A 27827-nucleotide genomic window follows, 5' to 3' on the forward strand; every position below is an offset into this window, starting at 1 on the left:
CTGGAAAGCCAGAGCTACACAGAAACCCTTTATTGTACAACAAACAAAAAATAAAAATCCCTAGGGACCAAAGTGAAAGATGAAAACGAAAAGGAAGTCATTTTCTTTTTGTGTGTGTGATGGTAATTTATACTGAGCCGTAGGAAGCATGAACAGACTTTTAAAAAAACGTTATTGGAGAAGATGGCTCAGTGGTTAACCTGGGTTTCAGCTCCCAGCACCCAGTTGGACCACTCACAGTTACTATAACTCCAATTCCAGAGGATCCCACACACACATAAATGTTTTAAAATGTAATTGCAAGTCACAGGCCCATGGAAAAGAAAGACATTTTGCATTTGGAAAGTGATTTAAGGCTTTACACATGCCTGCCAACCCACAGGTAGGTTTGTTTGCAGGGCAGGAAAGATGAAAGGTTGAGTCTGCCAGCAACCCTGCCTAGATTCCTTGGCCTACTCGGTTTTTTACACTTTACCAAGTGATGACATCGATTTGAGAACTTCGGTAAATTAAGTAATCTTAACAAAGTCATCCAGGCAGACAGGTACCAAGGGTAGACTGAGACAATTTGATAATGTGTTACTAGAATTTGGAGTATTTTCAGCATGTATTTTTAACTGTGTAGACCAAAGTTTTTTTTTTAAGTATTTATTTTATATATGAGATACACCGTAGCTGTCCTGAGACACACCAGAAGAGGGCATCAGATCTCATTACAGATGGTTGTGAGCCGCCATATGGTTCCTGGGAATTGGAGTCAGAACCTCTGGAAGAGCAGTCAGTGCTCTAACCACTGAGCCATCTCTCCAGCCCCTAGACCAAAGTTTCCTAACTGAGGACATTGGCTTCACGATGGGACTGGGGGTGGAATGGGGAAGGGGGGGCATGATAAATTCTATACATCCACAACTTGATTCATAATTTAACTTGTGAGAGATATCTGACAAATGTCTGGCAATACTCACCCATGATATAACCTCACAACTTCCAATGTTCTCGACACTTTACCAACCCACAGCAACAAACACCGGAAATACCTCCGTTCAGATTTGAGACTTAAATGTTCCTGTTAGGGTCCGAGAATAACTGAAGAAAGGCCCCAGACTCAAATAGTATGCGGAGGCAAAGAGCATTTACTGCAGAAATTACTAGCATTCAGGGGCCAACCATTTATCAGAATGGCGACCACCTGAGGAGCTCATGGACTTTTATGAAGGGCTGAGAGAATTTTCCAGAAGGATTCGGTAACCTCTAATATGATCGGAAGAGGGCAAAGCAGTGATATTAGTCTAATTTTTGATTGGTTGTTAACTTAGTTTCATTGTAATTAGTGAGATCTTGAAGAGTTTGAAAACCAGCTCTGTTCTGGCCTTGTTATCTCTAGGGAAGTGGCCCAGACTTACTTTCCCTAAGTTAGGGTTCATGGACTAAATTGTCAGTGACTCCTGAGGAACCCAGTATGCTTTCCAGGGAGTGAATTTTTTTTTTTATTCCCAAGATTTTTGGACTTCCCATTATGAACTGCAGTGTTTTTACTATGCACTGAAGTTTTCTGCTCTTATAGAAATAATCATTTTATTACAGAAAGCAGACTTAATATTTTCCTGATCTCATTTCTTGGCATATAAATATCAAAGTAGTATATCTTTGGATGGTATTATGTTAGATAAACACATCTAGTTAATATGTAAATTTGCTTTCCTATTTAACAAGTGGTAAATTATATGTGTATCAAAAGAATTGTTTTAAAATAAATTTCTGCATAATTTATTATCAGTAAGTATTTTATTTGTATCTTCTACTTTATAGACATATAAACTTTACATAGTAAGTGGGAAAAGTCTTTAAAGCCCTGAACTAATCTATCCCACTTGATGTAAAAAGAGAAGACTGTAAATAGGAAAATCAGGGGCTAGAAAGATGGGTGCAGCTGGTAAAAGTACCTACTGCTCATACAGAGGACTGGAGTTTGGTTCCCAGTGCCCAAGTCAGGTGGCCCCCTCTTCTTGTGACACCAACTCTAGGGGATCTGACCCCCTGGCTTCCAAGGACACCTTGAATTACAAGCACAGATATACAGATAATTAAAACCAATAGGAATGTTAGTGAGGCCCAGGAAATAAGAGAACCGAGAAAGGGGAGCACTGGCCTGTGTGCAGTTCTGAGTACCAGAAACGATAGACTCCTTGCCGGACAATTATAATGTGGATATGGAGAATAAGTAACACCCTTGCAGTGCTAGTTAAGACTAAACAGCGGTGAGTTGTGAGAGAGCAATGACCATAGAACGTCACAGAGAACGTAAAACTAGACAGCTGGTGCGCTGGGCTTTCCTCAGCTTCATGTGGACTATCTGAAAGCTCAGCTGCGGGGTCCAGCCCACTGTACTCTGGGGGAGCATTCCCGGGCTGGTGGGCCTGGGGTTTTTTGTTTTGTTTTTTGTTTTAAGGGAAAAAAAGGTAAATGAGTAATGAGTAAGCCAATAAGCAACAGTCCTCCCAGTTCCTGCTTGAATTTCTGCTCTGAGTTGCCTCAGTGATGAACTTTGAACCAGAAGTATAATCCATAAATCCTTCCAAGTTGGTTTTGGTTATGATTTTTTGTTATAGCAACAGAAAGCATTATGGAAGGTTGGAGGAGAAGCACAGGCTCAGACAGAAAACATGCCTGTGTACAGAATATTGGGTAAGTAATGTGAGTATAGAGGATGAAATGCCTCAAGGACAAACAGAATTTGGATTATATGAGTTGACCTTAATATCCTATTTCCTGACAGATGTGTATAAAAATACAGATCAGGGCTGGAGAGATGGCTCGGTGGTTAAGAGCACTGACTGCTCTTCCAGAGGTCCTGAGTTCAATTCCCAGCAACCACATGGTGGCTCACAACCATATGTAATGGGATCTGATGCCCTCTTCTGGTGTCTGAAGACAGCAGTGTATTCATAAACATAAATTTCTTTAAAAGAATACAGATCAGTGAGAACAGAGCTAGAATGAACCTGTGGATTGTGGACAGATACTTACAAAGGAAAAACAGACAGAGTTGGATGACAGTAGCTGTGGGTGACAACATATGACTTCTAAGATGCCTCCAGTGTTTCAGACTTTTGCCCAACGTGGTGAAGTAGACCAAAAATAAACCAAAAGGACAGCAGAAACTGAGGCTGAATGTCATGGTGGCAGCTCATAAGCCAGTCAGAAGGCCGAGGCAGTAGGCTTGCCACAAACTTAAGGCAGCCCAGGGTACAGAGCAGGACCCTCTCTTTAAAACCAAACAAATTTAAACCCAACAGGTGTGGTATAGGAAAACCTGTACAATGTTGGATTTGACTTAGTATGTTGAAATAGCATCGGACAGAAATTTTGTGAAAACTAAAATGTTTCTAATAGTAGTTTGGAAATAATAGACTTCTTTGCTTTGTAGGGTTCACACTTTGTAGGACATTATTGGATAGAAGCTATACACATTGCCTTGGTTTTGGCCAAATCACTACTGTGATGCTAAGTTGGAAAATGGCATTTTAAAATTTAGAGTAGTAAACTTTACTTTTTAAAAATTCATATGTATATGCCTGCACACTACATGTATACGGCTCCCAAGAAGACCAGAAGAGGTATCTTCCAAGACTGGAGCTACAAACAGATGTGAACTACCATGTGGGTGCTGGGAATTCAACGCTGGTCCTCTGAAAGAGCAGCCAGTGTTCTTAACTTCTGAGCCATCTCTCCAGCCCCTTCATTAACCTTCTTACAATGTAAAGGGGTAAGGAAAGTCTTTGCACACACAGATTAACACTAAAAATGTGTCTTTCTCTTTTCTTTGCTTGTCTTAAAGAGGCCTTTCGTCATTTAGCAGTTAGAAATACAGACTCTCAAAAGTTTTGGTCATCATCCCTGGTAGCGCAAAACGAAAAGGAAAGTTACTGCCTTCACCTTCAGATCCTGTACGTTTTGAAGTGGATTCTTGCATGAAAATTTAGAAAGTATGTCAGAGTCAGAAACAATGAATGTCAGTGGTCCTCAAGACTTTTACTCAGACTCACCCGTCTTTGTGGAAGCCAGCTCCTCCTCCTCAGACCTACTTCAGGTGTGCAACCTACAATAGTAAGCTGGAAAACGTAACCTAGATTGCTCTCATATGAACAATTTCTTTTTCAAAATTAAGGAAGGTGCATGCTCAGACTAGTGTTCTTAGTCTTAGTGTGCAGAGTGGAATAGTTTTACAGTGTTCTAAAAGAGGTCCTTTCTACTTAGGAGGTTCCAAGCATGCCGCTAGGAGACATGGCTGCAGCTTAGTCCCAGACAGGATGAGAGCCCAAACAAGGGCCCGCCTCCAACTCTAGTGTATCTCCCACTGCATCTCTCTGCAGGTGACCGGCCGCCATGCCTGACACTGACAGCACCCATCCGGTGTCTTCATGAGAAGTCCTAGTGTCCTTCCCCAGGAAGTAATGTCTCAGGACCTTCAAGAATGTTGACACTTATAGCCCCTAGCAAGAGTACAGGAAAATAGTAGAAATGGGTTAAGTTTACCATATTAAGTTGGTTTAAAACAATGGACAAATAATGAAAAACTCATGTGGTCCAGAGTATAAACTGGCAAAGGCTTCCTAAAGAGCTTGTTTAATATTAGGGATCTAAGATAATTTAAAAGCCTATCTCTAGGAAATATTTTTAAAAAGATACTTAAGGAATTATTCATAATGGGGTTGCTTGGCTTAGGAGGCAAAGGCACCTGCAACCAAGCCTGGCGACCTGACTTCACTCTCCAGGCCTGTCCTGGGATCATCACAGGAGCCCCTCAGCACACAGGCCCAAACTCATGCACAGAGAAGGAATTATCTATAAAGTCTTTTAATTTATGGAGTAAAGGAGTTAATCCATAAATTAAAAAGATAATCCATATAATGCATAATCTCTAATTGCATTAGAAACATTTTTGAATGGGTCATAGTTAAATTACGTTAATATAAACGTCCCCATCTGTCCCTGTGACTAGAGATATATAACCTCACTTAAAAAAAAAAAACTCACTAAGTAATAGGCTACTTGTTTAATGTGACTTCTACAAGGGATTTAGAGAGAGCGAAATATGCAGTGGGAAAATGTACTAAAATGGGCGTCGTGCCTGTAAAACAAATTCTCACAAGAAACTACATAGCAACTTATGTTACTCCTTTAGAAAAGGCTAATGCTTTCTTGAAATGTTAATAATGCTTTTTAAATTATTATACAGACTGAAACAAAGAATGCAAAAAGGGGAAATGAGTCTGCACACACATCTTCTGAAGATATTTATAGCACAGAAGGCAGTTTGTTGGGTGGTAAGTGTGCCTTTGCTGAAACACGCAGAAAACTCTGTGTCCTGTGATAACAATACTGTGCGGAGAGGAGCACTTTATAAGAGTTCTACAGTAGAGCCACAGGCAGTCCTGTGGGACCCTGCTGCTCTCCTTCCTAAAACAAGACTGCGTTCTCTTTCCTTTTCGCAGTAAGGCTCTGTTTTACCCAAGGCAAGTATCTTTAATTAACAAGCTGTGATTCAAGTCTCCTCCAACATCAAAACCACATGTGGTTTGAATGAAAATGGCCCCCATAGGATGTGGCACTATTAGGAGGTGTGGCCTTGTTGGAGGAAGTGGTCACTTCCCACCCCCTCTAACACATACACACACACACACACACACACACACACACACACACACACACACACACACACCATGAAGATAGCAGGTATACACAATCTGTTTCAGTTTCTTTAACTTTTGTTGTGATAAAGTATCCTGCCAAGGCCAGGGGGCGGGGGAGGGTGTTCTTTAATCCCAGCACTCAGGAAGTAAGAGGCAGTTTGTGTGTGTGTGTGTGTGTGTGTGTGTGTGTGTGTGTCTCGTCTATACTGCCGATTCTAGTCCAGCCAAGATTTAAACAAGAATAAATAAAAAAACAACCCTGACAAAGCCACTTAAAGGAGGAAGGGTTTATTTGGTGCACAGTTCAAGGCCAGTGGGAAGTTCAGAGAAGCAGGAACTGAAGGCAGTCAGTCGCAGTCAGGAGAGCAGTACCGGCTTTCTCGTTAGTGCTTAGTGTGCTCTCCTTCACACAACCCCAGATCCCTGCCCAGGGAAAGGGCTCACTGGGACTACGATGGGTCTTTTCTCATCAGTTAACATTAGACAGACGTGCAGAGCCCCATCTCCCGGGTGATCTAAAAGCACAACCACACACCGCTCAAAATATCATTCTTTCCATTACTGGTAGAAAGATAAATTGTTAACAACTGCTTAGGAGAGTAATTTCACCATAGCTAACAGCTATTCCATTTCTACAGACCTGCAGATTAGACATGCCGGTCTAGTGCAGTGCTGGTTTGAATAGCAACATTAAGAACAAGTTGTGTAGTCAGTAAAATCTTTTTAAAAAGTAATCTTCAGTAGATTGAATTAGAGCTCCATGTATCTACATGGCTGACTCTCAAAGGAAAATGGAATTATAGAAAAGACTGCAGGATTTTCTGTTCCTGTGCTGGAGGTCAAACCGCACCTAGAAGCATGTATGTGTCAGTGCATGTGTGTAGGCCAGAGAACCATCGCAGGTGTTGGACTCAGGAAGGCTGTCCACCATTGTTCTGAACTCCCCATTAGATAGACTGGTTAGGACTGGCTAGCCAGTGCGCCCCAGGCTTATACTATTGTTACTGTCTTCCCGGTGCTGGGGATTAGAAGCACCTGCCACCACACGCACCACCACACCCAACATTTTTATGTGAGTCCTAGGTATTGGACAGACGTCCTTATGTTTGCAAGGCAACAATTTACCAATTGAGCTATCCCCTTAGTCCTGAAAGACTTTATAAAAACAGATATAGTCATGCTATTTCTGTAAAGGTGGTATCGCTTGTCGTTACCATAGTTTACCAGGTAAACTTGAGGCTGTCTCAAATGCTGCATCATTCAAACTCATGCACTCATCCACAGGAGCTCACTGTTTCAGTGATTCTTTCTGGGGTGTCTGGCAGAGCTCTTGGAAGCGGTTGTGATAAAAAGTCAGCGGATGTATAGGAAGAAGAGTTGGTGGTATCCATCAGATCCAGGGTTAAGATGCTGTGGGGTATCCAGCAGTGTTTCCCTAAGTGGTCAGAATGGTTGTTAAAGATAGTATCAGGCACTGAATTTTCATGTAGCACAGATTTTCAGAGAGGTGATGAGTTGTTAGTTATGTAAAACTATACACTATTTTATACAGCTGAATTGGCCAGTTTATAAGAAGAAAGGATAAGAATTTATTTCTACTATCTTTTATTCTATACTTGCCTTTACTGACAACCTATAGACCATGTGTGTGTCTGTGTCTGTGTGTCTATGTATGTGTGTCTGTGTATGTGTGTCTGTGTGTGTGTGTGTATCTGTGTGTGTATCTGTGTCTGTTTACCTGAGTATCTATGTGTGTGTCTGTGTGTGTGTGTGTGTGTCTGTGTATACTAGAGTTTGGCTTTGGGCATCTTCCTCTATTGCTCTGCACCTTATTAGTTCAGACAGAGTTTTGAACTAAACTAATCAATTGGCTACAACAGCTGGCCCGTGAGCTCTCGGGATCTGCCTGCTTCAGCCTCTTTAGTACTGTAAACTATAAAAATTAAACACACTTATGTGTTTGCAATTATTTTACCTGTCCTTTTAAAGTACTTCTTCAAAGAAAAAAAAATTTATTGCCCTCAGAGGCCAGAAGAGGGTGTCTGCTCCCCAGGACTAAACAGCTGTGCACTGTCATGTGGGTGTAGGGATCAAACCTAAGTCAAGCATGTGCACACACCTGTAATCCTAGCAGCTGGAGGTAAAGGTGAGGCTGTCTTGAACTTAAATAGTAGATGCTAAATTAAATAAGACAGTTGTTTGAAATATCATATAATGCTTAGAAGATACCATCATTATTTTAAGTATAACTGAAGCAGTTCTGTAAGTTTATGCTGACTCATTATCTCTCTTTTTCTAATAAGATATCAACCTTGGGAATTGCCCAGAGAGTATACGGAATCAACCAACCAACACTAGGATTTCTTCCTTGAGACAATTTGAACCCATTTGCAAATTTCACTGGATAGAAGCGTTTGATGATGAACCAACAGTTGAAGGTCTGAGGGGGACGTTTTCTTACTCGGAGAAGCCCGAGTTGCAGAGCCAGGTGTACAGTGATCTGGCAGATGCCAGAGAAAAGCCAGGTCCTTTTAAGGAAGAAAGTTCGGTGGAAAGTAGCGTTTTCGAAAATAAAGACGAACTTGTTTATGAACAGGTGAGGAAATCTTTTAGAAGTCTGTGTCTAAACTACTACAGAGGAGAGTGGCGGCCACTTACGGAAACACCATTGGTGAGAAGTGCCACTGTAGATGCCCCCCTCAACATCAGTCAGCCTCAAAGCTTTCTGGGTAAAGAAGCTGTTCGTAGAAATGGTGAAAATTTGTCTGATAGTGAGAATTGTTTGACTTGAGAGCTATTTACAAAGCAGAGGAGGTAAGGTTGAGGGCTGGTGTCACTGCAGCCTGTGACAAGCTATTGGATGCCGGCGTGTTTATACTGTTTGAAAACACAGAATCTGAGACTTTTCTGAATAGCATTAAATCATCAGATCATGGGGATCTTAACCAGTCAAATACAAAATTTCCTAATAAATACAGGGCGTACTTAAAGATTAGCTGTACCAAGCTTGTCCCCCGATCTAAGGATTCTACTGACTGTCCTGAGTTCCTTAGTATTTACATGGGCAGAGCAAACATGGTGTGGTAATTATAGCCCATTTTTATGTGAGTTGTACCAAATCAGCCAAGATTTGAGAGCTGGCCTTGAGGCAAAGGTTGAGAAAGGGAGGTTGTACAGAGGTGTTTATTAAATTATGTGACAAGCTAAGCCAAAGATATTTCTATCTTGTTAGACTTCTTTGGACAAGGAAAAATGAACTTGTCTTAGGTTTTGCTGGTTGTGGTCACATGTGTGATATCCTAAAAGCACTGACATCATCAACAATATAAAGTCTATGAATTCTCTAGACAACTAGCAAAGAAGAGTGTAATCCAACAGTAGTGTAAATGGTGTCTTTTTCAATGTGAGCTTCATAAGAAAAGGTACTCCTCACTTGTCTGTGATTATGAGAAGGGATTACATGGCAGTATTTGAAAGAGAACTTAACTCACCCATGTTGATTTCTAGAAGCCAGCATTTCAAAGATTAATTTGGATTTCTTAAGATTGCTTATGAGGGCTGGAGAGATGGCTCAGTGGTTAAGAGCACTAACTGCTCTTCCAGAGGTCCTGAGTTCAATTCCCAGCAACCACATGGTGGCTCACAACCATCTGTAATTGGATCTGATGCCCTCTTTTGGTGTGTCTAAGGATAGCTACAGTGTATTCATATATACTAAATAAATGAATAAATCTTTTTAAAAAATGATTGCCTATTTCTTCCTCCATCCCCTTCAGTGCTTTTTCTCAGTAGTCAGTAGGTACTCTTGAGAGTCTGCTGTGTACCTGAACAGGCGATGTAATGGTTCTATAATGTTAAAAACAAACAAGAAAAACACATGGCTCATGTGTTCCTGAAAATGACATCCTAGTAAAAGCAGAGATTAGCAAATAATCAGGAAGATAAAAGCACTTGTCTCCCAGAACTGCTGAGTGGAAGGGTTCTGCTGAGGGCACTTCTCCAGGCAGAGGCTCTGATGGGTGAAGAGAGGTCAATTGGACAACTGTGGGGTGGTAAGCATTCCACGAACAAGGAGCAGTGCTGGAGCAGAACAAGGAACAACTCCCTATGCTTTATGGTCTATGATACCTACTGGGATGTCAAGGAAGCCCAGTGTTCAGGAAACATGGGGCTTCAGGGAGCCGGGGGATGGTAGAAGATGATGATAGGGTGGGGAATGGGTAGGTAAGCCGTCTAGAGCAGTTAGCAGGACCTTAGAAACCTTGCTTAGATAACTGACTTTATCCCAGGGAAAAGCCACTAAAAGTCAGGGCTCAACAACTCTAAATTGATATAATGTCAACCCTACGGATACCTTTTACCAAGGGGTTTAATGTCATTCACTTCAGTGTTTTATACCACAAGTGTGCAGTCTTTTGTTACATACTACCACCAAACATGTATTGTGGGCATACAGTCGGTCATGACGTATGCCTGCCATTCTTAAGTTATAGGAATCAGCATGGGTGAAGTATATTATTAGAGATCTGTATTCAAAAGTCCTTACAGTCTATAGTAACTAGTACATTTTGTTAAAAATTGATTTTGAAATCAAAGAAAGCCGTATATATGTGACCAGAAAGTTTACATGACGGAAGATAGCAAGAGTCCAAATAGAATTTTTCTTTAATCATTAGATACACATGTCTAGCTTATGTCCCTGCTTATGCCATACGGTTGGAAGTTATATTCAGCAGTCTACTCATTCACGCTTGTTTTATTTGCTATAATTTACAGCCTGACGTTTCTTCAAAAGGAATACAGATTTCTGAGATGTCTGTTAGTCACCAGGAGGAAGTCACCGAAGATGGTGTAGACAGTCTCGCCATCTCTTCACTGTGGTCTCCAGATGGCATTTTGAAGGGGAGTGGGTCTCAGGACAACTTCCTGATGCCTGAAAGGGAGCTAGACTTTGAAAGCCTGGAACCTCTGGAAGAGGACATGGCTTTAAATGAAGCCTTACAGAAATTGAAACAGACTAACAAGAAACAGGAACTGCAGATTCAAGACCTCCATGGTAGGAACGCGAACTTAGAAAATAGGGTTCAGGAGTTGCAGACAAAGGTCACCAAACAGCACGTGTTGGTTGACATCATAAATAAACTAAAGGTGAACATTGAGGAGTTGATCGATGATAAATACAACGTAATCTTGGAGAAGAATGACATCACCAAGAAACTTCAGGATCTGCAGGAGGCTTCTGCTCACACCAGAAAGCACCTTCAGGAATCCAAGAAAGACAAGGAGAGCCTCCAGCTGCAGGTGAAAAAGATCAAGGTTCATTATGTCCGCTTACAGGAAAGGTGCATTGCTGAGATACAGCAGAAAAACAGGTCGGTCAGTCAGTGCCTGGAGATCGAGAAGACTCTAAGCCAGAAAGACGAAGAGCTCCAGAGGCTGCAGCACCACAAAGGAGAGCTGGAGAAGGCCACCAGCTCCGCCCTGGACTTGCTGAAGAGGGAGAAGGAGATCCGGGAACAAGAGTTCTTGTCTTTTCAGGAGGAGTTCCAGAGGCGGGAGAAGGAAAACCTGAAAGAAAGGCGGAAATTGAAGTCAAGAGTTGAGAAGCTGGTCGCTCAAGTGAAGAGTTTGCTGGTCACCTGTGAGAGCGAGAGGGCTCAAACCACAGCGCTCCGGGGGCAGGTCGACCAGCTGAGGCTGGAGAACTTAGAACTCCGGCAGCAGGCTGCAGAGAGAGGGGCACAAGCTCGCACCCCTAGCTTTGAGATGATTCAGTCAAAGGAAAAGCTGGAAGAAGTGGTGGAGCCAGATGTCACCCAGGTATTGATGCAGATGCTGAATTCTAACAAGTCCCCAAGGTCTCATACAGCCTAGGGATGGACACTTAGACTGGACACCCAGAGTATGTGTTTGTAGGAAGAATTATTTTCAAGAGAGGGAAGTGAAGGAAATGCACCACAGATTTAGGGACATTTCTACTGGTTGCTGGATGCTCGCCTTAAAGAACAATAAGTCTTGGCTTCTTGTGATGACTTTGGTAGAGGTGATGATTAATCTGGGAGTTTTATGAGTACCCATGACCAATGTCTAGAAGGTCCTTCTGAAAGAGGATTTCTTTCTTTTTTCTTTTGTTTTTGTTGGGAATTGTGGGGCATGTTTGGTATATTTTTGCTGGCTGCCGGAGGATTTTTGAAATGTGGTTCCAAATCTGATTTAGCAATAAACAAAATAAAATTGCTCTTTTCCTTACAAAGTAAAACATATGCTATAGCAGATGTTAGGACTGTAAAGCATTGAAAACAGCATTAGAACCTTTTGCCAACACGTTTGTAGAAACCAAATTTTAAAAAATGTCATTCTACAGCTTTGGTTGGTTTGTTTTAGCAGAGTGCCTGAAAGCATCTCCAGGAAGGGTTAATTCCGTTGTCGGGGCACATCTGTTCTATTTCTTCCCTTAGTCTATGAATCTCAACTAAGTAGAGTAAAATCTGTTTTGGTTAGCTTATATGTTTGTGGCAGGGTCTTGCTATGTAGCCTAGGCTGGCCTGAAACTATGCAGTTGAGGCTGGCCTTGAACTCAAGGTAGTAATGCCTGAGATCCCGACTGTTATATTTGCAGGTGTGAGTCATGTGCTGCCTAGGAAAAGTAAGATCTCATTAGGCAAATGAAAGCTAATCTGGCAGTTGTGGTGGTGTATGCCAGTGGACACCTTGCTGAAGAAAGCAAGCCAGTTTGGGCTAGGAAACTAGACAAGTCTACTCCACTGTAAAGCTCAGTATTTAATTGTTGGCTGGTTTTTAGATGGTCTTGCTATGTTACCAGGCTGGCCTCCGACTTCCGGTGAGTCCCCGGCCCTGCCTTCCAAGTAGGGCCTCATAGGCATGTGCCACTGCCCGGCTATGGTTATTTTTCCTGTTGTAATAACTTGGGCAGAGCTGGTATATTACCTCAGAAGTATTGTGGGGTGGTTTTTATTATCATTATAAACATTATTTAAAAGTAAATCTATTTTAAAAAAAGAAAGTAAATCTATTTTTTATTTATTTTTTTGAAAATACTGTTGTTGTCTTAGTTTTTTTTAAAAAAAATCAAAACAAAACCAAAACACTTAAAAGCTCTCTACGAATCACCTAGGATAGTGATTCTCAACTCAGACACACATGACTTGGAGGTTTGTTGATGTATAGACTAGCTGGGTTGTGCCTGAGAGCACACAGTTCTAGCAAGATCCCAGGGGAAATTATGGTACTGTTCCAGGGGCCCCGCCTTTCAGAGCAGCTGACTTTATCAGAGGCCTTGAGTTTAGCTCCTCCCAACCCATGGAACCTTTCCAGATGGTTTGAGAACAGAGATTTAACATGACATAGGTTTTTCCCTCCTTAGTTATCTTGTTAAGAAGTTAAATTCTACTTGGGCAGTGGTGGCATAGGCCTTTAATCCCAGCACTTGGGGGACAGAGGCTGGTGAATCTCTGTGAATTTGAAGCCAGCCTGGTCTAGAGTGAGTTCTAGGACAGCAAGGACTGCACAGAGAATCCTTGTCAGGGGGCAGTGGTGGGGTAGGACAGGAAAGGAAAAAGTCAAGTTCCTAGTCTAATCTTGACCAAGGAATTTGTTTTAACATTTTCAAATTCAAAGTCTTATTGCTTTTTCTTTAACCCATTCAGGTCCATAATCTCAAACTATGGTCTGAAAGCATCTATGACATCAACAATACTTTTATAGCATTATTAAGTCGTTACTGGTGTGTTGGAGCAGTGCCTTTGCCTTCCATGTCTGCATCTTTTTTGGTGCTGCCAATGGAGTCATTCACAGAGTGTCAGAGCCACTATGGCGAGGGCCACAATGAAAAGCTCTTACAGGTTACAATGGCCCTGGTCTTTGGATCTGTATCTGCTACTCCTACTTCCCTCCCCCTCCCTCTCTCCCTTGCTCTATCCCTCCTCCTTTCCCTGCTTCTCTTCTTCCTTCCTTCCCTTTGTTTATTTTTTATTTTTTTGTTTTTGAGATGTTTTTATTATGTAACTGAGGCTGATTTCAGATTTGTAGTAATCTTCCTGCTTTAGTCTCCTGTCTGCTTGGATTATAGATGTGAGCCACCTTGCCTTGCCTGGTGGCATCTTTTATAGTAAGACACAGGCTATCTAAGAAACAAGGTTGTTTGGGGACTGGCAAGATGACTCTGTGGGAAAGCACTTGCTATCAAGCGTGAGAACCTGAGCTAAGTTACTGAAATTCACATGTTCGGCGCAAAGATCTGATTCCCAAAAACTGTTCTGTGACATCCCCCCACACGTGTTGCATGTAACAAAATGAAATGAACTGTAATAAATAATAAGGGTATTTTATTCATTTAGAAAATATGAAGAGTATTATTCTTGTTTATTTTCAAAACATGGCTTCGATGTATAGCCCTGGCTGTCCTAGAACTTGATCTGTAGACCAGGCTGGCCTTGAACTCACAGAAATCCACCTGCCTCCGCCTTCCAGTGCTTGGGTTAAAGGGATTTCACACCACTGCCAGGCTGGAGTATTCTTAAATGAGACAACCAGTTTGAAAGTGGCTGAGACTCTGGAACTCATGTGGTATAATATATTATGTCTGTAATTTGCTGTGCATGTGGGAATACCGGTTTTGATATCCTCTCTCAAAAGATATCATTGCTTTTCTCAAGCATATGGTGTTTTAGAAACTCTGTGACATGTGGTAATGAAATTGCTCTCCTGGTGGATGGACTGTGTACTAGTCATTGTTCTGTTGTTGTGAAGAGGCACCATGACCAAGGCAGCTCTTATAAAAGAAAGCAGTTAATATGGGCTTGCTTACAGTTCCAGAGGTTTAGTATGTTGTTGTATCAGGGAGAAGGCAGCGCACAGGCAGGTACTGGAGCAGTAGCTGAGAGTTACATCCTGATCTGTAGGCAGAGGAAGAGACTCTGGGCCTGACATGAGCTTTTGAAACCTCAAAGCCCACCCCCCTCAGTGATACACTTTCTCCAGCGAAGCCACACCTACTACAAGGCCACACCTCCTAGTCCTTCTAATCCTTTCGAAAGAGTTCCACTCCCTGGTGACTAAGCATTCAAGTAAACAAGCCTATGGAAGAACATTCTTATTCAAACCACCACAGGATATGTGTATCAAATATGAGGATTCTGCTGCCTTTTCGACTATAGAATTAAAATTAGTTACAAATGAGCCAAGGTTCTTGCTGTGCTGAGCAAATTAAGACCCTGAGTCTGATACCTAGTACCATCCCCCAAAACTACAAAAACAAGAAAATTGTTCCTCCACTAATATTTTTATTTTGGAAAATATAACTTTAATAAAAGGTCCGTTTATGTTGAGACATGATGGATTGTTAGCCAAATGAATTAGTAAACAAATATTTTAAAGTGTTGTTATAATTTCTAATGTAACAAATCTGGCCCTCAATAATTTTTTAAGTGTGCTTTGTTTTTCTCAATAAGTTTTAAGAGTATAAAGGTATCCCAAGAAAACAATGCTTCAGAACCATTGCTCAGAGCTTTAAGCATAGTGTTTTATCAGTGTTTTATTTAAACACTAACTTGGGTCCTTTGACTTTATGGTGATAAATCTGAATTGTGCACATGTAGGATACAAAGGGAACACATTATAATTTGTTCCTGAGTTGCTCGTCTTGTAAAGAAAACCTGGAGCTCCAACCTATGAAGAGAACTTCTCCACTGACCTCTAGAATTCACAGTCTTTTGGCCCTGACAATAGGACTTCTCACGTGTCAGGTAAAAAAAATAAAATAAAATAAAGAAATTATATTCTTCAGTTGGAGTGAACTGAGAGAGGCTGTGAAAGGTCACAGAATTAAGTCACAGGAGGGGAAAAGGCAGAACCAGACCTATAGCCACCCAGCCCTCCCCATGCTTCATACTGTTTATCTTCGATGTTCAGTACTAAGGTGAATGTAGTCAGATGGAAAAATAAATGGTAAGGAATAAAGGCAGTAACTAGCCATCTAGTACTTCCTGTTCCCAGAGCAGGTGTCTTGGATTCCGAGCCAGTGTGCTCTCAGTGAGTGTTCACATTGGCGAGTTGTTTGCCTGATTTAAACATAGTTTGGGACAGCACCTCTCCACATTGGTAGGGTGAACAATGAAGTAGCAATGAGGTGCTGGAGATGTGGCTCAGGAGTTAGGTGCTACCTTCCCACAGAACCCAGGTTCGATTCTCAGCATCCACATGCAAGTTCAGAACCACCTATCATTTTAGTCCCAGAGCTCTGTGGGCATCAGGCATGCATACAGGCAAAATACCCATACATCTGTAGATGGAATAAATAATTTTAAATGGCATATTAATGAGTTCAAATTCTGGCCTTTCACGTGGTATCTGTGTGACTTGTTCAAGTAATATAACATTTCTCAGCTGGTTTTCTTGACAGGAAACTCTACTTGCTTCTGTCTTGGGTAGCAACTGCATTCAACAAAAATGATCGGAAAGGGTGTGTACTCCCTACATTGTCAAACTATTTTTTTCTTCTGTTGTACACTTCTTCCATCGGAAATACAATTCTCCACACTGGAATTTGAAGGCATGGCTTGCTGTATTTGTTTGTTTGCTTGCTTCCTTGTTTTGAGACAGGATTTCTCTGTGTAACCCTGGTTGTCCTGGAACTCACCATAATGACCTGGCTGCCCAGAACTCAAAAGAGATCCACCTGCCTGCCTCCCAAGTGCTGGGATTAAAGGCATATGCTGCCACTGCCTGGCATTGCCATGTTTTTAATAGAAGACAAAAAAAACCTTTGTCTCATCTACCTAAAGGCTACTGAACATTAGGATTTGCTGAGTTTGAGATAGCATGCTAAGTCTTTTGTGTGCAGGTCACAGATCACAAAGCTATAGCTCACAAACACTTAACTCTGGTTTTTAAAGGTTCAAATTAAATGTGGCACAGACCCTTCTTGGTTACCAGCTTCTTTATCCCATCCTTCCAATGATTATGAACAGTAATTTCTTAAACTCCCTGATCCCCCGTGGCTACTGTTGTTGTTCTTGTTGTTTTCTCCTCAGTCCCCTTTGTCTAGGTACCAGAAGTCTTTTTTTTTTTAAGATTTATTTTTTTAATTTATTTTATGTAAATGAGTACACTATAGCTGTCTACAGACACAACAGAAGAAAGCATTGTATCCCATTACAGATGGTTGTGCGCCACCGTGTGGTTGCTGGGAATTGAACTCAGGACCTCTGGAAGAGCAAGCACTGCTCTTAACCGCTGAGCCACCTCTCCAACCCCAGGTACCAGAAGTCTTCATAGCAGTGTATTATCAACCTACTCAGTGGATCCCATCCTATCGTACATAACTACTTCCTGTTTGCCTGTTCTGTGTCTCCCACCCCACAGTGTGTTCTGTACCTAATGCAGACTCAAGCCCACAATGATCTCGAAGCAGGAGCTTGCTGACTTCCTGACTATTTCTTAGAGGCATCACTTTCACTGTCCCAGATATGTTCTGGTCAGACATTTAACTCAGAAAAACAAAGCAAGCTTTGCCAGAGCTGACTTTCTGTCCTGAGTTTCACAGACAAGCAACAGAACTCAAACACGAACCATTACACATCAGACCTCTAGGACATCATTCTACAATTACTTTCATCCTGGCCACTCTTGAACTACCTGGTTGTATATTGGTGAGGACATCTGGCCTTTGCAGTGTGTCGGAGGTACCAGTTTATTTAAACTTTGCATAGGTAAACTGGCCAGGCTAAGGAGCAATGTACCTATGAATATATAAGCAGGCATTTATCCTAGATGAGGATTAACAGGCACCACCCACTCTTCACAACAATCTGTGGACATGTGTAAATCCACGTCACTATATTAGCGCTTTCATGTTAACTTTTGTGTTGTCTCCTAGTGAAATGACGGAGAGCATCTGAAGCAGGAGATACAATATGACTCACCCCCTTGGGCCCCCGATTTCCAAACTGCTTTCCTTCTCCCTTGTAGCTTCAGTGAAAATCTTTCAACCTAGTTTCTCAAACCATTATTATCCTTAGGACTGTGCCATTCCTGATGCTGAGGTTTACCAAGAGAGTAAGAAAGCTAATGACATAATGCAGCAAAGCCTGAAGGACTGTCAGCTTAAAAAGAAAGATTTAGATAAAGAGGTACTGTATCCTTTCTTTCTAAAACCTGATTCAGTTTAGTGGGAAGAGCTGGCTAAAACATCACAGAACAGTTGCGCCAAAAGTTCTGGATTTGTTTAAAAAGTGCTTAGGGACCAGACTAGCTTAATTATGCCTTTTAGAAGTAGATACAACACCTAACATTTGACTCCTTTACAACTTAAATCTCCATTGGAAAGTTTTATTCACAGGGGTTGGTGAGATGGCTCAGTAGCTAGGGATGGGAGCTACCACACCTGGAGTTTCAGGAGTGGTTCTTGCTTTCCATCATCAACTGCAGGGACTGAACAGGACTCAGGACGCAGCTAACTACAATGTCTTATACCAAAAAGCAGCCAAGGGAAAGCAGCCAGGGAAAGGAAAGTGGGGGCGCATCAAAAGGAAACAAGGTTCCGTGTGTCCTGAAGGAGTGACAAAATCTGCGCATCGTTTCCCCAGCACTAGATATCGATCGCAGGGTGAATGGCCATCTGCCAGTTCAGTAAAACCACTGTCCACAGACAAAACGTCTGAGGGAATCATGTATCCAAGTCCCACCCACCAGAGAGCAGGCAAGTGTTCAGTCTAAACAACGAGCTGTGAACATTGTTTACATCTGTCATTCATGGGAGAGACCAGACACCTCAGACAATGCAGGGGACCAGGTGACTTGCCAGCTTGTCTTGCTAAGCATAGCAGTCTTGGGCCCGCTGCAGGACCTCTCTCTGTCATGGAAGAGGTAAAACATGACATCATTTCAAGATGGGACTTTGCATGGTTGGGTGATTTTATCATAAATGTTTTTGTAGTTAATTTTATTTCTTCTCTAAAATATAAAAATGCTTTTTTTCTAGTTATTGAAACATAAAAACAGAATTGCAACTCTTAAAGAGTTAATTGCTAATGAAAGAGCACTTCAAGACCACACTATTGAGGTGAGTTTAGCATGTTCTACTTAGCTTCAACATACAAATACGCTATAGATACTCATGTCCTCTTGGCAGCTTTGCTAATGTCCTTCTAGCTCTATGTTCTGGGTTTTTTGTTTGTTTGGGTTTGGGTTTTTGAGAGAGGGCCTCTCTGTGTAGCCTTGGCTGACTCAGAACTCAGAGTGCTCATTCATCTGCCTGCTTCTGCCTTCCAAGTATTGGGATTAAAGGTGTGGGCCGTCAGCCATTGGCAAGTTCTGTATTTCTATGACTCCAGCCTCATGTCAGATTATATATGTGAGTGTTTTGCCTGCCTGTGTGTGTACTATGTATATGCAAGAGGCCAGAGGGCCTCAGATCCCATGAAATTGGAATTACAGATGTTGCTGAGGCCACCATATGGTACCGGGAACCAAACCTGTGTCCTCTATAAGATCTGCAAATGCTCGTAACTGCTGAGCCATCTCTCCAACCCTCTTTTTCTGATTCTCAAGTTAAAATGATACTGTGAAATGCTAGGAATATGTGAGTACTGAAATGTGTGCAAACATTTAATCTCAGATCACAGATGTTGATGCAGAAGAGCTCAAGAATGCCAGAGATGCACCTGTGCTGTTGGCGGTCAAACTAGATCAATACCACAGTCTGAATGAGGAGCTTGACTTCCTGGTAAGACAGACCAGTGCCTTATGGTCCTTTTTATACCTAGTGCCAGCCATTAAATTTTAAGAACTTATCAACCTTCTAAGTGTTATTAACGTATCATTAAAATATTCACACTGGCACTGTGGCACTATTGCCAATAAAAATATGAAAAATATTTTCATGTACACATCAGGCTAGAGAAATGGCTAAGTGCTTAAGCTGCAATTCTAGAGGACTCAGGTTTCGTTCCCAACACCTACAAAGTAGCTTGCAACTGTCTGTATATCCAGTTTCAAGAAATCCAATGCCCTCTTCTTATCTCTCCAGATACCAGATATGCAAGAATTAAAGAGACATATATTCAGGTAAAACATCCATACACATAAAATAAAAATTAATTTAAAAAATTCAAATATTGCTCAACATAATTTGTTTTTAGGCAAATAAAATTTATGCCTTTCAAAACAAAGAAGCCAAAAGGTAAACATGCTTTTATTTTCCCCATTTCTAGGGATCAAACCCAAGGCTTCCCTCACGCCAGGAAAGCTTTCTACCATAACCCTCCTGTTTAATTTTTTATCTTTAAAAATGTTATTTATTTGTGTGCATGTACATCTATTCCCTCAGAGGCCAGAAGAGGATGCCAAACCACCCAGAGCTGGTGTTACATCATTGAGTATGAGCTGCCAGATGTAGGTGCTGGGGACCAAACTCCAGTCCTCCAAAAGAGCAACAAATGTGCTTTTGGCTGTTGAGCCATCTCTCCAGCCCATGTTTATTTATTTATTTATTTATTTATTTTTGAGATAGGATCTTTCTGTCTAGTTCAAGCCTTCCTCCCACAGTGTCCCACCTCAGCTTCTGAAGTTCTGGGCTTACAGCTATTCACCACACAGCTCTCCAAAATACGTGCAACTTGTCACTGTGGATGAAGCACACTGAGGTTTCCGTGTGTTCTACTACAGTAGCTGGATTCAGTAACCATTTGGACAGAACTCTTAGTTCACCTAAGAGAATGCAGAAAAATTCAAGAAAATAAAAACATTTCAGTGCTTAGATAGTTACAGAAAACAATTTAAAAACCGAGTTGGCACCGTGTAATATTCCTTTTTTTTCATACTGTATTTTAATATACATATACAATGTGTGTTAATCAAACAAATCTCTTTTCTTACCATAACTTGTTTGGAGTTTCGGCTGCTTCCCTACTGGTTATTTATAGACTGTGTTGCATGTTTCTGTGGACACTGGGTCTGTGACTACTACCCGTGTGTTTCTGTAGACACTGGGTCTGTGACTACTACCTGTGTGTTTCTGTGGACACTGGGTCTGTTGCTACTCCATGTTAGATGCCTCTTACCCAGCCCTACTATCCTGTCTTCTCCTCATCCTCCCCATCCTCTAGACATGGCTACTGGACATCCACTCCAGCTGTTTAAAAGCATCTCCCTATGAAACCCAGCATGCAGTGTTTATCTTTGTGGGTCTGATGCATTTCATTTACTTTAATATCCTCCTGATCCATTATTTAGCTGCATAAATGTGTATAGCTGCTACACGAAAATCTAAGTGCTTTTAAAGAGATGGAAATGTGAGCAGTTCTAATCTTATCACGGTAGATTTTGTGTGCATTAGATTATTACACTGTGCCACAAATACAGTTAGAACAATACAAGAAGTCTCCATGGGTCACTGTAATGAAAAAGACCAATAATGTCCCTGGCACAGCACAGAGTCTAGCCTTTATTTCTGAATCACTTATAGCAGAATTAGGCACTGTATCCATTGCAATGTCATGCACCTTTAAAAGAGAAGAAAAGTGGTGACCCATGCCTATAATCCCAGAACCCCAGAGGATAAGGAAGGCAGCTTTCAAGTGTGAGACTAGTTTAGGCTATACATTGAATTCAAGGCCAGCCTGGCCAACTTAGGGAGACCCTGCCTCAAAATGAAGATGATGGTGACGATGATGATAAATGGCCTGGAAGTAGAGCTCACCAATCACAAGCTAGGTCCTAGGTTCTTTTCCCATCCCTGAAGAAGAGAGAAGGGACAGGAAGGGAGGGTTGTTGCAGCTTCTACAGCATGTTGCTTCACCGTTGCTCCATGGCCGTCCTCTGCCGGTATGTAAGTGTATATAAAGTGTAGGAAGACTGAAGTCACTCTTAGCACTGCTATTTATTAGGACATTTCCATAGTTTTTCATCTCTAATTGCCTTGAAAATTAATGTAGCTCTCAGAGAAGATTATTAATAAACTTTCCTAATGCCCCTAAATATACTACTCTCAGAAAAAAATAACTCTTTATTTAAAACTTTAATTGTATTTGATTGGTTGTGTGTGTGTGTCTGTGTGCTCGCACGCGCGCGTGTGCGCGCGTGCGCGCATGTGTATTGGCATGCAAAGTGCTATGGCACACACAGAGGTCAGAGGACAACTTGCAGGCATTAGAACTTACCAAAGTAAGTTCTCCCCTTTCCGTATGGTCTGGGGGACAGGCCTCAGAATAGCAGCTGTGGCTACAGATGCCTTCACATACTAAGCCACATCTTCAACCTGTATAATATTTAATTTCAATAGTATTCTTGCAAAAAACAGATAGTAGGCTAGACTGTGAAGTGCGAAAAGCCAAACCTTAGAGACGTGTGTCGTCTGCAAGGGGGAGGCCTACATCATCACACATCCGAGCTTGCGCTCAGACTCACAAGCCTCTTGTGGGCTATCTGTGCAAAGGATGGGAATGAGAACTGGATGTGATTCGTTTGCAGGTAGCAGCAGACGTTTGGCTATTTACAAAGCTACTCCACAGTAGAAAATAACAGAATTGGCAAAAGCCCTGCTTGCTTGTGTGTTTTTTATGTAACCGGCTGTCTGTGCCACACCTCACGTCATCAGAACTCGGCCTCAGAGGGTATCACAATAAGATAGAGCTGTCGGATTGCATTTTTTTACACCTGTTTCATGCTGGTTTCCAGGTTACATTTTTGATAATGTTTCTCCATAGATAACAAAGCTGGGAAGCCTTCTGGAGAGCAAAGAAGACTATTACAGCAGACTTATCAAGGAGAATGACAAGTACCGGAGACACGTAGGCAGCCTGATAAATAAGGTATCGTACACGTCTCCTTACAGAAAACAAAACCGAAAAACCTTCAGAAACTGTCAGGCTAGAATGTGGCCCAGATGGAAGACCATTGGCTCAGGATGTGCCCTGCTTCTGGTCCTCAGAATAAAAACCAAACCAAATACCCACAATAAACTCAACCCAAACATCACCTCAGAACTAACCTAACTCCAGAACCAAAGGGATCTGAAGTTTGCCAAGTCATTTTTACCCCTAACAGTCCCTCTTACCTCCTAATGCGTGGCCAAAAACCTTGCTGCAGCCACTTTAAAGTCTTAATTTTGGTACCCTACCTTCAAGGCAATTAAGCATCTTGCCAACCTGGTGTTTTACTTTGCTTTTTTGCTTTCATTTTGTTTCTTTGAGACAATGTCTCTATATGTGGCTCAGTCTGGCCTTGGGATCCCAAATTCTATTGCCTCTGCCTCACAAGTGCTGAAACTGCAGGACTGCATCAACTTAACCTAAGGCCATAGTCCTAACCTTAGTCCTTGCCTGGCCCATAGCACTGTGGAGGACAGTGGAGGACAGTGGGTTCCTGGGATTCCCACTGCAGTATGATATCAAGATAGGAAAAGGACATTTTGTCTCTGGTAAGATTTGCATTTATTGTCATCAAATAATTAAACTTCAACTTGTAAAGATTTTTAAAAGGAGAAAATAAAATTAAATACAAATGCTCATATTTATAAAAAAATGTTTATTTTCTCGAGATAACGTCATATGAAGAAATTATCAAGTGTGCTGACCAAAGACTTGAGATATCCCATTCTCAGATTGCACAGTAAGTTAATAAAACTAATTATCATTTTTAAATATTTATTGACGTTTTGTTTCTTCTGACTTCTAAGATTTTTTTTTCTCTGACTGTTAGAGACAGGATAACAGGGCATGTGTCCTTTCAGATGAACTAAAACCATGTCCCCGACCTAGTTCAGAACAAGCTAAGCTACTTTATTACTTCTTTCCTCTTGGGGACACTGGGAGTCAGAGCACAGCCTGGCTTCTGACAGACTGCTTGGAATTCCAGGACAGCCAGGGCTACACAGAAATCCTGTCTCAGAAACCCGAGACCAACCAAACCAACAAAAGTTACTTTCCAGTCCCAAACGGCAGAAGCAGGACCTCTTCCTCCTCTCTACCTATGCTTGGCAGTGCTGGCTTGCTGCTCCTGAGCTGCTTCAGTGTGTGTTTGTCTTGAAACATTCGTATTTCTCTCACATTCTAGAAGACAGTTTTCTGGATACAAAAACCTTATTTGGAAGTTAATTTGCTTCTAGGACTTGAAATCTATCATCCCATTCTGGATTCAGAACTTCCTTTGAGAGGTTTGATGTACTGTACTTGCCTTTGAATCATTCTGTTCTTTCCTGGTTAGAGGTTTGATGTGCTGTGTTTGCCTTTGTAGGTGAGTTTTTTTTTTTTTCCCCTTGTAGCTTTTAGTACTGTTTGTTTTGAACTTTTTTTTTTTTTTTTTAGCATGTTGACTATGCTCTGAAGAGTCTATTAGAGATTCTAAATGTTTCTTTTGCTTGGATCTCTGTCTCTCTGTCTCTGCCTTTCTTTGTCTCTCCCTGTGTCTCTGGCTGCCTGTCTCTGTCTCTGTCTCTCTCTCACTCTCTCTGTCTCTCTCTCTCTCTCAGTGCATAAGAATAGAAAACAGGCAAATCTCTAGCAGGCTAATGGAATGCTGTAACCATGCTGTAACACCATCAAGCATTTCCCTGTGGTAACACAGTCCCAGATTAGGAGCTCTGTTAACACACTGCCCTAGGGCTATGTTACAATGCATGCACTGTGCAAACAAAAACAGCTAAACGGCATGCTATATATTGCTATTATCTGTTCTTTTAAAAATATTCATTTAATGTATGTGAGTACACTGTGGCTGTCTTCAGACACACCGGAAGAGGGCAGCAGATCCCATTAGAGATGGTGGTGAGCCACCATGTGGTTGCTGGGAATTGAACTCAGGACCTCTGAAAGAGCAGTCGGTGCTCTTAACCTCTGCACCATCTCCCCAGCACCCATCTATTCTTATCTTTAACCCTGGAACCTATAAAGAGAAAAATTAACCAAGTGTTCTGAATTGCCAGAACAATGCTCAGGTTCTATGGTGATCTGAATGAGAATGACTCTGAGAGGCTCATATGTTTGAAGACTTGGTTCACTGTTAGTGGAACTGTTTGGGAAGGATTGTGTTTGGCATTGTTGGAGAAGATATGGCCCTGTTGGAGAAAGTATGTGACTGGGGGATGGGACTGGAGGTTTTAAAAGCCTATACCAGGCCCAATAGCTCCCTCTTTCTCAATATGCTGCTTGTGGATTAAGATGTAAAACTTTCATCTACTGCTTCAGTGCCATGCTTCCTGCCATGATGATAATGGACTGACCCTCTAAAACTGTAAACAAGCCCCGAGTTAAATGCTTTCTTTTGTAAAAGTTTCACTGGTTATGGTGCATTTCCCAGTAATAGAACAGTAACGAGTTCTCCACAGAATCTACAAGATAGTCATCTGGAAAAGTCCATTTTTTGTGTAAAATGCAATTGTTTCTTTCTTTAGTTTGGAAGAGAGAAATAGACATTTGGAAGATTTAATTAGAATGCCCAGAGAGAAAGCCAAAAGACCAAGGTAAGTTTTGTTTTCTATTAAAACAAATGATGTCTTTAAAATACATATAGTAAATAATACATTTAATTTTTTTTCTCCCCTCACATTTTTAAGATAAAGAGATAAATGTTTTGTTATCTATCATTTGAATATTTAATGCAACATGCTTTTCTAGTATAAAACAGTTGCTTGATCAAACTTTTGTTGTAGGTCTTGCATAGGGTCACATAGTTAGACTCCCAGCTCTCCTGGAGGCTAGCAAGCCAAGTTTAGCAAGATCCTGTGTCAAAAACAGGTTTCGTTTTAATCTTATTTTTGAGATGGTTTCATATGCTTTAAAAAAAAGCTATGTTTTGCTATGCAGCACAGACTACAATACAAGATCCTTTCACCAAGTGCCCAGAGTTCTGAGATTACAGGCACATTCCACCTACCTCATTACTAGAAGGTTTTGGTGGAGCCTGAATTAGAAGGCCAGTCTGCCTGCCCTCTCAGAAGCTTAAGCGGGATTCTACAAGGGTTATGAGCAAGGAGCTTGTCTTCAATAACAACACTTACCTTCTCCACACTTATAAAATGATTCTCTTTATTTGCATGAAACCTTGAAATCTCTATTTTTAGAAGAGTCTCTGTCAGTCAGTAGCCAGTGCTGTAGGGTATGTTCAGAAGCTTGTGGGTTGACTGTAAGGACAGTTGGGTTCCAGCTTCAGTGGTACATACACTAAAACCGAAAAGTTAGAAAAAAAATCATAGGGCTGGAGAGATGGCTCGGTGGTTAAGAGCACTGAGTGCTCTTCCAGAGGTCCTGAGTTCAAATCCCAGCAACCACATGGTTGATGGTTCACAACCATCTGTAATGGATCTAGTGCCCTTTTCTGGTGTGTCTCATGACAGCAACAGTGTACTCACATCAAATAAATAAATCTTTTTTAAAAAGCACTAAAAAAAAAAAAGAATCATAGCCATTTTATGTGGTCATCTTGCAAAAACTAGTTTCAATCTGCTCAGGAGTTTTGATTTCCAAAACAGCATGAATTTTCTCTCTTGAGTTGTAGGAACATAAAACCATGGGATTTATTTCTAGAATTATTTAAAATTATTTTTATATAATTTACACATTTACCAGTTGAGACATTTGTTTACTTACCACATTTATTTTTACACTCAATTTGAGGCTTATTTATATGGATTTATTGGCTTTGAAACAAGGGAAAGAGTTCACAAGGCATTCCCAGCTGGTAAGCCCATTTGTGTGAAAACTCCAGCGTCCCTGCCGAATACATCTGTGAATAACTCTGAAGTATTGGTTGACCTGCTGACCTCAGTGTACTAGTCAGAAGTTCAGCCTGATAATTCCTCTACATCTTTTTAAAGTATGGTTCTGATCTGTCCACTTGTCTCTGGAAGTGGAAACAGTTGAACTCTAGGATTAAGAAATAGTCCCAGATGTCTAAGTTTTTAAAATACGTTTTTATTTTATGTATATATGTGTCTGGCGCAGGTATGTACATATGAGTGTAGGTGACCACAGAGGCCAGAGGCTTGGAACTTGGAGTCACAGGCTCTGGTGACCAACCTGACATGGGTGCTGGAGACCAGACTTTGGTTCTTTGTAAGAGAGAGCCCTGTCAGCCACTCTGCCATCCCCACGCCCAGATGTCTAATTTTTGTTTCATCATGTGCAAGAAGATTTTGTAGGTTTCATTTCAAAGCTGAATCTTGACCTAACTAAGTAAATTAGGAGCCTATTAAATATAAGGAGACTATGGGATAGTATTATATTCACATGCATCAAGGATGGTTCTCACTGAGGATGGTCCTCACTGAAGATAGTCCACACACTGTGTTGAAAGTTTCATCATTTTAGGGTCTCATAGTTTGATATAAATGACAAGTGAGAGACAAATATATGCTAAACAATGGCGAGTTTTTCACCATAATCACTATTTGAGTCTTTACTCCCTATTTTTACATCATTTTCCTTCTTTCTTACAGACCAAGATTAGATAATCACCCCAAGTCCATGACCTTGATAAGTCATCTTGAGGGCCACGATAAAGAATGTTCTATTTCCATGTGAACTAACAGTAATATGTGATTAAATATTCATTCCTGAAGTTATGTTAACTTATTTGTATGTGTGCATGTGTGCAAATGTATGTGCATGTGTGGGCATATGTATGTGTGTGTTCATGTATGTGCATGGGTGTGTGTGTGTGTGTGTGTGTGTGTGTGTGTGTGTGTGTGTGTGCTTGAGTATCTAGGGTAGAGGACAAACTTGGGCAGGAGTCATCATGTCATTTTTGGACATGGGCTCTTTCACTGGCCTTGAACCTACCAAGTAGGCTAGGTTGGTTGACCAGTGAGCCCAGGCACCCTCCTGTCTCCACGACAAGACCACAAGTGTGAAGCACTTCCCAGCTCTTTCAAAATGTGGTTTTAGAAATATGAATCACGTCTTCTTGCTTGCTCAACAAACATGTGACCTATTGAAGTTCTTTCCTGCTGGGTCTCCTGTTTACCTTATTCCACCCCCTTTTCAAATCCCCAAACAAGGCTGGAAGCGTAGCTGTTAATCAACATATTCTATTGGTGGAAATGCAGAAATCAGGGTTACATTGAAATCAGTCAGGTATGAGAGTATGTGTGGTGTGCATTCCAAAGGACATGCTGAACAA

At 41.3% G+C, this 27827-nt stretch overlaps 1 protein-coding gene across 1 annotated transcript; it reads left to right on the top strand.

The window, feature by feature from the left end:
* Nucleotides 1-3988: 3988 nt before the first annotated feature.
* CAGE1 (cancer antigen 1) lies at nucleotides 3989-27229 on the top strand (the record flags this gene model as incomplete). The annotated part of the gene is given in 13 exon segments (XM_080940272.1): nucleotides 3989-4090; nucleotides 5240-5327; nucleotides 7997-8473; nucleotides 8476-8507; nucleotides 10470-11513; nucleotides 15311-15457; nucleotides 17732-17842; nucleotides 18694-18774; nucleotides 19330-19437; nucleotides 22418-22522; nucleotides 23251-23321; nucleotides 25102-25170; nucleotides 27145-27229. Coding segments are annotated over 13 exon segments (2520 nt in total).
* Nucleotides 27230-27827: the final 598 nt, after the last annotated feature.

Source organism: Micromys minutus (genome assembly GCF_963924665.1).
Source record: "Micromys minutus genome assembly, chromosome: 1".
NCBI lineage: Eukaryota > Metazoa > Chordata > Mammalia > Rodentia > Muridae > Micromys > Micromys minutus.